At 45.5% G+C, this 12240-nt stretch overlaps 1 protein-coding gene across 1 annotated transcript in view; it reads left to right on the top strand.

The window, feature by feature from the left end:
* The first annotated feature begins 712 nt into the window (after nucleotides 1-712).
* IDO2 (indoleamine 2,3-dioxygenase 2) overlaps nucleotides 713-12240 on the top strand; it is a 50201-nt gene continuing 38673 nt past the window's right edge. Inside the window, exons 1-2 of the mRNA XM_012777432.3 lie at nucleotides 713-979; nucleotides 10492-10587. Of these exons, the coding sequence (XP_012632886.2) occupies nucleotides 878-979; nucleotides 10492-10587 (198 nt within the window). The 5' untranslated portion in view covers nucleotides 713-877. The remainder of the gene's footprint in view (nucleotides 980-10491; nucleotides 10588-12240) is intronic.

The following is a 12240-nucleotide window of genomic DNA, read 5'->3' as shown; positions in this document are numbered from 1 at the left end:
TATTTTTTTTTTTTTTTTTGGTAGAGAGGGAAATCTCGCTCTTGCTCAGGCTAGTTTCGAACTCCTGACCTTGAGCCATCCTCCCTCCTCGGCCTCCCAGAGTGCTAGGATTGCAGACGTGAGCCACCGCGCCCGGCCACTTCTGAGCTTCTGATATGCCCTCCGAGTCCTCTTCGCACCCTCCTCATCATCAGTCACTGAAGTGACAATAGTTCACTCCCTTTGGAATAACTCTGACCCAGTTGTCAAAGTCAACAAGGACCAGATTCCCGTCAGGGTATGAGTTTGATCAGCCATGTCCAAAGGTGTAGTTCACTTCCTCTTTTCCAAAGTAGGACATATTTTTCTTTGGGTTTAAAGAGAAAGAGAACGTAATTTTCTCTGGGTCTCTTTCACATGGGTGAAAGGAAAGGAGAGGGTGTGTGTGTGTGTGTGTGTGTGTGTGTGTGAGTGAGAGAGAGAGAGAGAGAGAGAGTTGGTTTTGTCTGTCTTAATCACCTGCCTTTATGGGGATATGGACATTTTGGTCACATAAATTGCTTTTGTACCATTTGAGTAAGTTGTGAGGGTGCTCATCCCCTAGGCGGTGGGTGTGCACTGTACCTGTCAGGTGTGAGTTCACTGTCCCCTGCTCCCCCCACCCCCCGTCCCCCGCCCCCAGCCAGTCTTTAGCTGTTTACTCAGCCTGGTCTCAGAGAAAGTTCGAGGCAGTCCGGACTTCACCCTGAGGGCAAGGTTCTCCCCCACGGCTGAGACTCTGCACCGCGGCCAGCCGCAACCAGAAGGTACGGAGTTGAGGCTTCCTTAGCAGGGTCTTTGCTACACTTGGAGCAGTTGTCTGTTCTGCGACAGCTCTGGTGCAGAGACTGCAGACAAAATGACGGCGCCTCCAAGACAGGACGTGAAGACAGCACTGCCGTTGTCCTTAGAAAGATACCACATTTCTGAAGAGTATGGCTTTCTTCTTCCAAATCCTCTGGTAAGGAAAGAGCCTTGAACCAGGTCAGAAACAAGTTTCTTGACATGCTGCTTTGGTTGTTTTTTTGTAAATGTGCATGACTGTTAAGAGAGGTGCAATATTAATACCAAGTTACTAACCTGGGGAAGATGCTACATATAAAGCAGAGTTATAATTACCAATAAAAGAGAAGTGACAGGCCAGGCAGGGTGGCTCTCGCCTGTAAAACTAGCACTCTGGGAGCCCAAGGCGGGGGAGGATCGCTTGAGCTCAGGAGTTTGAGACCAGCCTGAGCAAGAGCCAGATCCCGTCTCTACTATAAAGAGAAAGAAATTAGGCAAACACAACTAAAATTAGAAAACATTAGCCGGGCATGGTGGCGCATGCCTGTAGTCCCAGCTACTTGGGAGGCTGAGACAGGAGGATTGCTTGAGCCCAGGAGTTTGAGGTTGCTGTGAGCTGGGCTGATGCCACTGCACTCTAACCCAGGTAATGTAGTGAGATAGTGAGACTCTGTCTCCAAAAAAAAAAAAAAAAAAGAGAGAGAGAAAGAAGTGACAGCTACAACAGAGGATGTAAATAAATGGAATGGTTTTTGTGCCAGTTTCTTTTACTAGATTGTCAGTTAGGCCAGGAAAATTATAACCAAATCTGTATTTATGAAGAAAAAGAATGAGCCTAGATAAAGACAAATTATATGCCTTAATATAAGAGCCGCAGCAATAGCTGCACTGCGATTCCCTGGCCTGTTCTCCTACACACTGTAAGGTATTAGCCAGACACAAGGTCTTCCAACAGAGAACAGTTGGAATTTATCTATTACAAATTCTATCCTTTGCATTGCATATATGTCTGTAATGCAAAGTTTTCCAAGAGGGCTTGTTCACAAACTACCTCTGACATTTTGGTGTAAATTAGCCAACTTGACTTTCTCCTGGGAGCGAAAAAGAGAACATGAAGGATCTTAGGTGCTTTCAAGGGTGGTGGGAAGAATTTCTGAGAAGAGGAAGGAACTGATAAGCAGTACCTCTTTCTTAACTCTACTTAGGGATTAACCTGGAATGCAAATCTGGTTCATTAGCCGGGCCTTTTCAACAGTTTTCTCATTGAATGTAGCCCAAGGCCTAGACAACTAAAACCCTAAGCGTTTGTTTTTACAACCCTCTGGTCCCAGTTCCCTCTTTTTACATTTGGGCCACTTGCCCAAAGTCATTATTAGTGGCAAAAGCAGAGCTAATACTGAAGACTCTTAGCCTATTTTTCTATCACATCCTAAACAAGGGCCAAGACCACACGGTTAGCAGCCTCGGGAACTGATGGTGCAGTTTGCTCTGATAGCAGAACAAACTCCCTGCCTTCCCTCCACCCTCCTAATTTTCCATTTAATGATGACGGAACAATGGTCTAGAGTCCAATGAGCTTTTATTGAATACCTGCTCTGCCACTTATTTACTTCTAAGTGTTACTGGAGAGAGATCAATGGCAATAACAACTATCTGCTGCTTTCAAAGTTCTCTGTAGAGAGCTGTTGGCCTTGAGCCAAGTCGCAAGTCTGCAAGTCACTTGGGCATGGAAGTCACCACCAAGGGGTGTTGTGTGGAGTAGGCTTGTGGTCCAGAGTCCTGGACTGTGTTCTCTGACAGCTTCAGTGGGGTGACTACGTGTCCCCGGCTGCCAGGCACTGAAGGGAGTCCTGAGGTGCAAGACGTTCAGTGCTACACAGGGAAAGTCCTGGGAAAGCCAGATTGTGTCAATCCCCCTAATTTGCATTTACTAGCCCTTGTGACCTTGAGTCAATCAGGAGCACCAGACACCCCCCATCCCCCCACCCCGTCTTCACATTTGTTGCTTGGGGACCTGGTGCCGCCTCCACTACTGCTGTGGACAGTGGCTGTGGAAGCACTTTGATACATCCCGTGCAGGGACCAGACGGCAGTCCTCCCGGGTCTCAGCCCAGTGCTCGTTAAAAGCGCCACTCTTCACGCCTGGAACCCTAGCGCTGTGGGAGGCCGAGGCAGGAGGATCACTTGAACTCGGGAGTTCCAGACCAGCCTGAGCAAGAGCGAGACCCCAGCCCTACCAGAAAGAGAAAAATTAACCAGGTGTGGTGGCATGCACCTGTGGTCCCAGCTACTCAGGAAACTGAGGCAGGAGGATCGCTTGAGCCCAGGAGTTGGAGGCTGCTGCAGTGAGCCGTGACGACATCACTGCACTGTAGCCCGGGCAACAGAGTGAGACTCTGTCTCAACACACACACACACACAAACAAACAAAAAAACCCTCCATTCTGGCTGTCTAGCCCAATTCGGGAATTTTCCCATCCTGCCTAATTCACAAGGAAGAAAAGGCCAAGAGAGTCCATCTTGGTTTTACGAGGATCGAATATGCATCCGAGCTGAGGAAAAGTAGTATCACAGAGTAGGAGCATGTCAGACAGGGCTGCGATGGTGGAGTTCTCTTTGCTGTTCCCTTTTTAGCAACGTAGGGACGGGGCGAGAAACAATAACAGCGTCAAGTTACCACGACATCCTGGCCCCTTAGAAGAAATTTCCCGTCTTCGGCTCATATAAAAAAGCCCCTGACGGACTGGTTCTGCTCTGTTCTGGCCATATTCCCCGGAACCCTCAAAAGGAAGTTTGTTTTTTTTTCTGTTTCAGTTTTAATTTTTCTTTCATTTGCGTGAAAATGTTATTCCTCTTCCTTTCTGGGAAGAGGCCGGGTTTGTCAGGATCTCCCCCAGGCTGTGCCACAAACAGGGAGGGACCCGTGCCAGCCCGCCCCAGCCGCAGACTGCGGAATCGGTCAGCGCCTCTGCTCGGGAGCAGCGGGCACAGCCAGGCACTGCTCCCTCAGTTTGATGACGAGCGTCAAGTGGGCTGGTGTTCCTTCATGTCAACCGCCCTCAGATACAAATGTTTAGGTTACGTGTGTTGCCTTTCTTCCCCCCCGGAGTCAGAGCTTCAAGCGCGTCCATCCCCCAGATGATGAGCATGGCACTCAAGATGTGTGCATATGCCCATCCCTCCCCCTCCCACCCGCACAACACCCGATAGCTGTTACTCCTACATGCGCACTTAGGTGTTGACCCCTTAGTACCAATTTGCGGGTGAGCACATGTGGTGCTTGTTTTTCCATTCTTGAGATACTTCACTTAGTAGAATGGGTTCCAGCTCTATCCAGGAAAATACAAGAGGTGCTGTATCACCATTGTTTCTTAAAGCTGAGTAGTACTCCATGGTAAAGACATACCACATTTTATTAATCCGCTCGTGTATTGATGGGCACTTGGGATGAACAGCTGTTTCTAACAGTGTGCACCAGCCAGCTCCCCAAGGACAGGGACAAGGCCTCAGGCATCTGCGAGGTGCTGCCCCCACAGACCATTCGTAAGGAAATTCTTTGCTGGCCTCTATGAACAAAAACATGTCAATCCATAGCTTTAGGTGTGCAGTCTAAGTCTAGCTCCTAAAACTGAAGTCTGTCCAATTTCACACTGATGATGTTGATTCCAAGCTTATTTTCCCAGGTGCCTTGACCTCACAAAACCCCATGCAGCTAATTTTTTAAAAATTACTTTTGTAGAGATGGGATCTTGCTGTGTTGCCCAGGCTGGTCTGGAACTCCTAGCCTCAAGGGATGCCCCCACCTTAGCTCCCAAATTGCTGGGAGTGGCAAGGTGTGGTCTCTGTGTGCCTGGTTTTCAACTTCAGGATGCATCACATTAGCTGGAAGGCATGTTAAAGTGCATACTGCTGACCCCACTCCAGAGTGGCTGACTCTGTAGGACTGGGCAGGGCCCAGGAATCTGCATTTCTAACAAGTTCTCAGGTGCTGCTGAGGCTGCTGGGCTGGGGGGCTGCTAGCCCAGAGGATCTCAAAGCTCCTGGTTTTCTTGTAATTGGGGGTGATACAGAAGTCCAAATGTTAAACATCTTTGGAAAGGGAGAGGGTTTAAAAAAGGAGGAAAGAAAGCATTCTTCTAGAAATCTAAAGGAAAAGAAAAATTAGATATTAAAGAATAGAGTACAGCCTGGCTTGATGCAAAAGGAAGCATTTAAGGATTTCCATGCAAGCCAAGAAGCATAGATCCAGGAGGCTTTAATTTAATGCTCGGAATCTGATTCCGTGTCTAGGCATCAAAGAAGGAAAAAGCAGAGGTAATAACTTGGCTATAGTTTCTTTCCTTAAAACCCATTTTGCAGGGGCCTTCTGAATACTACTGTGACTGTGCGTCCTTGATTTTCTGTTAGAGAATTAGTTGCGAATTTTCTACCCCATCATTTCTGTAACTGCATTCAATTTTTGTTCATAAAACAAGTTGCCCATTCACAGCTCAGCTCACCATAGATCCCTCTGACTTCGTGCCTACATTAATAGTCTCACTCTGCCACCACGCTACAAACCCCCAAACTTGTATCAGTTTATTTATCAGATTTCTTCTTCTGCACCTACAGCTGAGTTTTGCTGGGGAAATTGCACCACCACGCTTATACACTTGTTTTCTCCCGGGGCTGGGGCAGAGGGAGACGCGGTGTGAGGAACACGTGAGGAAGTCAGCGTGGTGCAATTTCCTCCCTGCGAGCACCCAAATCTATTGTAAAAACACAAAAATTATATCGGATGCGATCTGATTTGTTGTGAAAGCCAGCACGGGGTGCCTAATTTGTCCTGAAGTGATGCAGCGTCAGATACAGGAAGGAGAAGATTAAATGAAGTCAGAGATTGTGGATAGGGTGCTGGGGGTACCCAGGCTAAGAATTCATTAGGAGCCGGGACCCAGGTTTGTTTTAGGTTCGGGGGGGGGGAGCCTCCACCGAGTGACTTGTGTGTGGCTGGTGGATCTACGCTGACCCCCAAAATAAGTGACTTGAGGCCAAGACCTCAATCAATGGAAGCTTGATAAGCCAAGTTCGAGGATACACCTGGGAGAAACACAGGCCAGAGATGCATCCATGGTTGTTTTTTCCAAAGCGGGGTCTGGAAACTTTCAGGGCAGAGGCACGCAGGAGAAACAGAGGAGAGGGCTGGGCAGTGAGGCAGATGGCGACATTCTTTGGAGGCCCAGGAAAGGCACATATCATATGAGATGTGATACATGGATGTTTGGAGAAGACGGGATTAAAGGAAGAGTGAATGAGGCAGATGTCTCTGTTCTGCACCTGGGAAGATAAACCTGTCAACCTTGTGAGTGTAGAACTGGACGCACAGCGGTGTTAGGAGCTAAGACTTAGCCTGAAGACTCCAATTTGTAATCTGCATGTCCTTGTTTCTGGGAGGCCGGCAAAGAATTTCCTTAGGAATGGTCTGTGGTGGCAGCTCCCCGAAGATGCCTCAGGCCGTGTGCCTGTCCCTGGGGAGCGGGCCGAAGCACAGTGTTAGTAACAGCTGCTTATTTATTTATTTATTGAGACAGAGTCTCGCTTTGCTGCCCAGGCTAGAGTGAGTGCCGTGGCGTCAGCCTAGCTCACAGCAACCTCAATCTCCTGGGCTCAAGCAATCCTCCTGCCTCAGCCTCCCGAGTAGCTGGGACTACAGGCACGCGCCACTATGCCCGGCTAATTTTTTCTATATATCTTAGTTGGCCAATTAATTTCTTTGTATTTATAGTAGAGACAGGGTGTCGCTCTTGCTCAGGCTGGTTTCGAACTCCTGACCTCAAGCAATCTGCCCACTTTGGCCTTCCAGAGTGCTAGGATTACAGGCGTGAGCCACCGCGCCCGGCCAGTAACAGCTGCTTATTGGGAAGGGGGTGTTGCATGTTTATAGTTTTCAAACTTCTCAGGGTTCTTAGTGTGCCCTCTATAGTATTTGTATTTGTTCAGGTCTAGCTCCCCGTGCCCTCTATAATTACTTTTATGCCTCAGGTCCTGCAACCTGATCTTCACCCCCGTGTGCTGAGAAATTGGGTGCACAAAGTGAACACTTTCCCACTCCAGATCTTCTCCCCTGCAAAGCCAGACTTTCCATCTGGGCTCCCAGTCTCCTCCCTCCCTTCCTCTATGACCTTCTGTCTTGAATTACATTGCACACTCCCCTCTCACCTTTGCTTCAATTTCTCCCACTTGCAACAGCAGACTGCAAATTGCTCGAGTTTCTCATTTTAAAAGATCACAGTCAAATGCAATTTCCCCCTGTGTTAATGCCTTGTGGCCACTCTCCTAAAGAAGTAAACTACATTTTCTAGGTTTTTTTCACTTCAGGAACACATTAAAATTTGAACCCTGCTTACATGACCTTGACCTAAATTAAACTACGCCATGTATAATATATAAACTAATATATATATATATTAGTGACTTCATAGTTTAGTTTTGTTTTCTAAAGGGGGCAATCTTACTTGAACTCCCTAATGATGCATTTGAACTGCTGATGATTCCCTGCTTCTGTGAAATCCTCTGAGGTCTTGACTTCTATAGGGTCATCCTGTTCCCGCTGATTGAACTTCTGCAGCCGCCTTTTTGATCCGCATTGCTGGACTCAGTTCTGCTTGCCTCCTGAAATATTCCCTTTCGTGCTGATCTAGGCTTTCTTCTCGCTTCACTTTGCATATTCTTTCAAATGACACCCTTGTGGTTTTAGCCACAAGCTAGAGATAGACTTTACTACAGTTTTGCTGTCCAATTGTACATTTCTAATACGACTTTTCTCCTGAACTTTAAGCTGCATGTCCGACTTTTCAGTACACAGCTGCACCATTAGATTCCACAGACATTTTTAGCTCAATATGTTTCGAAATAAATCGACTATAGTTATGGTGATTCTCTGACTTCCACTTGAATTTCTGTTGCAATTTGTGCTCCCACCCATGATCACCCTAATTCATGAATGTGGAAATCATCCTTACTTCCTCTTCTTAACCCAGAGACACAACATTTAGCTGTGCAGGTGGTTCACTGGAAAAAAGAGGCCCAGGTCGTGGGATAGATACATCAAGGATTGGCAAGCTCTTTCTGAAGGGCCAGGTAGTAAGCACGTTAGACTCTGAATACCATAGGATACCATAGGGTTTCTGTTGCAACTATCTAACTCCACTGCTATAATGCAAGATCAATCATAGACAGTGTGTCAACTAATAAGAGTGGCTGGGTTCCAATAAAAATTCACAAAATAGATGTAGTTTGCCATTCCCTGGGTTAGAGTTGGGGGTCACTAAAATCCAGACTGTGTCCTGCTTGGCTAAACCACGGGGCCCAGAGTGGGCACGCAAAGAGCGCTACTGGGGCTAGAGATTTTATTGCCTTAAACCCCTACCCCCCAAATTTAATCACCACGTCATTTCAATTTTATTTCTCAAGTATATCTTGAATACATGCCTTCTCCTTTCCAAATTCACTGTCATTGCCTAAGTTTAGCCCTTGAACCGTAAGTATTTCAAAGGCTTTGTAATCTGACTTTATATCCTAAAGTCCACAAACAAAATTACCTTCCTAAAATTCAAATCAAACCATGTCACCAACTCGCATAAAGGGAAAACTCATATATTCTACACAAAGCACATTTGATCTAAGTTTACACCCCTGATCTTCCATCACCCCTTCTCTTGAGCTTCGTATTCTGGCATCGCTGAGGCAGGTGCAGTCCCAAGAGGCACACATGTCTGCTTGCCCACTGTCCCTCTGCATTTGCTACCTCCCCTTCTTAAAATTTCCACCCAAAAAAGTCACATTTGGACCCCAAAACTAGGCTCAATTGTCATATTTCTATGAATATTTCCCTTGAATTCCCCCTAACAGCAGACAGAATTAACCACTTCCTCTTCTTTGCAAGTTCTTAAACGTACATGCACGTCAGTGATTAGACATATCACGCTACACTGGTAGTCAAATGTACCCCTGACTGTATCTCTGTCTCCCTTACTACACCAGGTGCTTGAAGGAGTATAGGAACTTTCACCCCAAAATATGACTCCTTGATATAAAGAATATTTTTAATTAAAAGTCTTTTTTTTTTTTTTTTAGACAGAGTCTCACTTTGTTGCCCAGGCTAGAGTGAGTGCCATGGCGTCAGCCTAGCTCACAGCAACCTCAGACTCCTGGGCTCAAGTGATCCTTCTGCCTCAGCCTCCCAAGTAGTTGGGACTACAGGCATGCGCCACCATGCCCGGCTAATTTTTTGTGTATATATTTTTAGTTGGTCAATTAATTTCTTTCTATTTTTAGTAGAGACCGGGTCTCGCTCTTGCTCAGGCTGATTTTGAACTCCTGACCTCGAGCAATCCGCCCGCCTCGGCCTCCCAGAGTGCTAAGGATGACAGGCGTGAGCCACCGCGCCCAGCCTTAAAAGTCTTGTTAATGGAAAAATCCTCAACTCTGTAAAATGACTTGAAGACATTTATTTCTGAATCGAATATGTGTGGCCATGGCCCCCGGAGCCAGACCCAAGGAGTCTTGAGTAAGTGGCCTGGAGGCTGCTGGGTTTCAGTTTGGTTTTACACATTTTAGGGAGACAGGAATTGCAGGTAAAATCATAAATCAGTACATGCAATGTGTATCTTACTGCCTCAAGGACTCTGTTTTGATCTCTGTTTTAACATTAATGCTGGTCAATTGTTGTATCTAAACCATTCATGCAGAAGGGAGCGGTACAACAGGATGTGTCTGACCTCCCTTCCCTTCATGGTATGAAACTCAGTTTTAAAGTTTTCTGGGGTTCCCTTGGCCGGGAGGAGGTCCGTTGAGTCAGGGAGGGGGCTCAGGATTTTACTTTACTTTATAGCCCTTACAGGGCAACAGGCCTTGAAGGGACTTTCTCTCATCTCCACAAAGACTAGAGGGGCCCATCAAGAAAAGTTGTCCTTTTTCCGGCCATTAATTTACAATCATAGATGGAAAAAAAAGAAGAAAAAATTTTTTAATATTAATATAATTTATATATATATAAAAAAAAAAAACAGTTGTCTTCTCTTCCCTTCCCCGTTTTCTCCCTATTTATTGCAGGAAAGAAGACTAAGAAGGTAACTGGAATGGCCTGATCTTTTACAAAATAATACCTGTCTCTCAGGTTCATTGAACTTCTAAAGAAAATCATTTGCAATCTCTGCTCCCCCCATCCATTTATTCTCCCAGGTAGCATTCATTCTCACTCTCAGCAGTGATCATTTATTGCCCCTCATCAGAATTATCCATATTCCCCATCCCCCCTCCCCTCGGAAACAAGGTTGGGTAAGTATTGGGGTCTCGCTGGGATCCCAGGTGATCGCTGTGTGATTCTCCCTGTGTGCATGGTAATGATAAACTTCGTATGCCTTTCCTCTCATTGATCTTTGTTGTGAGTTGATTTTTCAGCAAACCTTCTGGAAGGGAAGGGGAAGGCTTCTCTTCACCCCAACACACTTCCTAAAGACGAAAACTGTGTTTTCATCACCTGTAATTCCGCAGCACCTAGCACAGGACCTAGCATATAGTGAATCCTCAAGTGCCATTGCACTGAGTTGACTTGAGTTCTTCTGAAGGCTGAAATCTGAAAGCAGCCACTTTCTGAAACCGCTTCCCAGAGAGGCCTAAAATATGGACGTGTTTCTGTTTTACATGCAGAAAGAACTTCCAGATCATTATAGTCCTTGGATGGAAATTGCCAAAAAACTTCCTCACTTGATTGAGACTCACCAGCTTCGAGCTCATGTGAACAAGGTATATCTTTTTCTTCTTCTTCTTCTCCTTGCCCCTTTCTCATCATTCTTTTCTCTCTTAGCCTTGTGGAAGTGGGTCAGTTGAACTGGGAGAGTAATCATTGCCATTGAGCTTGTCAACAGCAGAGCTGTCTCAGCCTTCCTGAAGAATAGATCGTCTCCTTCCTGTTATGATACACGTATTTGCGTAAGGTTCCCAGAACCAGGACAGTACATGCTTGGCACATATTAACCAAGAATCTGAGTGGTAATTTCAAACAAGCCGATGGAGAACTTTTAGCCTGGGAAGGGCAGACGTGGAAATTCTTGGGGTCCCCATTCCACATTGCATGGTCATTGCCTCTGAGCAGGTCTACCCTGCTTGTCATGAGTCTGGTAGAACAGCTGAATCCAGAGAGTTTCTGGTTACAAAGTCACGATTGGCCATGAGTTCTACAAAGATAATTGAGGAGTCTGGAAATACCACATATGTATTTACATATACCTATATATATGATGAACATTATATGACCAGATGAGCGACTTTTCTCAAATATATTTAAGGAATAGTGAAACTTCTGGTTCCAGAAAAACTGACCTCCTTGAGGAGGTAAAAAATTACCCCCTCAAGGAATAATAAAAAGGTGTATAGGAAAAACACAGATTTTGATTCAGAACGACCTGGACTTAAATCTTGGTTTCATTATTTAGTGTAATAGCTATGTAACCTTGAGAAAGTTACATAATCCTGTAATTACCCTTCCTTATTTACGAAACAAGAGAAATTCTGGACTCGTTGCTATTGTGGTGATGACGAAATCACCTTTGACGTGGCCCTTGCACAGTTCTTGCCTTACAATACCATGAACACATGTTCATGACTTCCCTCTGCTCCTATCTGCATCTGTCTTAATCTCGTACTCAGTTTGGAGAACCACATGATTTGGGAGGTACAAGAAGGGTTCTACACCTTCTAAAATTTTCCTTTGCTGACACAGTCATACTTAATGTCTGTAGGAACAAATTCATTTAAAAACAGGCGCAAGATCAGAACCCTGTAAAAGATGAATAAGAGACTGTCTTTAATGTCTGTGAAGGTGGCCAACTAAACCTAGTCATCTCTTTGCCTGTTGCATAAAAAGTTTTACTGACCTGACCAAATAAACACAAAAAGAAGAAGAAAAAAAATCCATAAATGCAGGAAAACAGAGGAAAGTACCCATGAAGGAATAAAAAACTTTAGGGATTTTTAGACTATGTTAAGCAAGTTGTGCATTAGATCCACAAATAAGTTTATAGGACTCATGCCAAGCACTTAACCAAAGGAACAGGCGACCCTCACAAGTCCTCCTTCCCCATCTAAGAATAGTAGAGAAGAGAAAGAATGGGGAGTTTGGGACAGTTGGCAGGAAGGCAGATTAGAATCCACTTGGTGAACTATCTGATCCTCCGGACCAGGCTTTATTTGATTAAACTGTCACACTTACAAGGAAGAGCTGCTTCAATTGGGGCTCCTCATGGCACAGCACTGAATTCAATCCCTAAGCATTGGTAGTGGGTTAAATAGAGTCTCCCTAGGAGTTATGGGCATGCAGAACTTGTGAGAATGACCTTATTTGGAAACAGGCTGCTTGCGGATCAATTTAGGATGAGGTCATACTGCTAATAAATTAGC

Source organism: Microcebus murinus, chromosome 24 (assembly GCF_040939455.1).
Source record: "Microcebus murinus isolate Inina chromosome 24, M.murinus_Inina_mat1.0, whole genome shotgun sequence".
Lineage (NCBI taxonomy): Eukaryota > Metazoa > Chordata > Mammalia > Primates > Cheirogaleidae > Microcebus > Microcebus murinus.
Note: the sequence above shows the minus strand (reverse complement) of the source record. Positions and strands in the feature narration are given on the sequence as shown.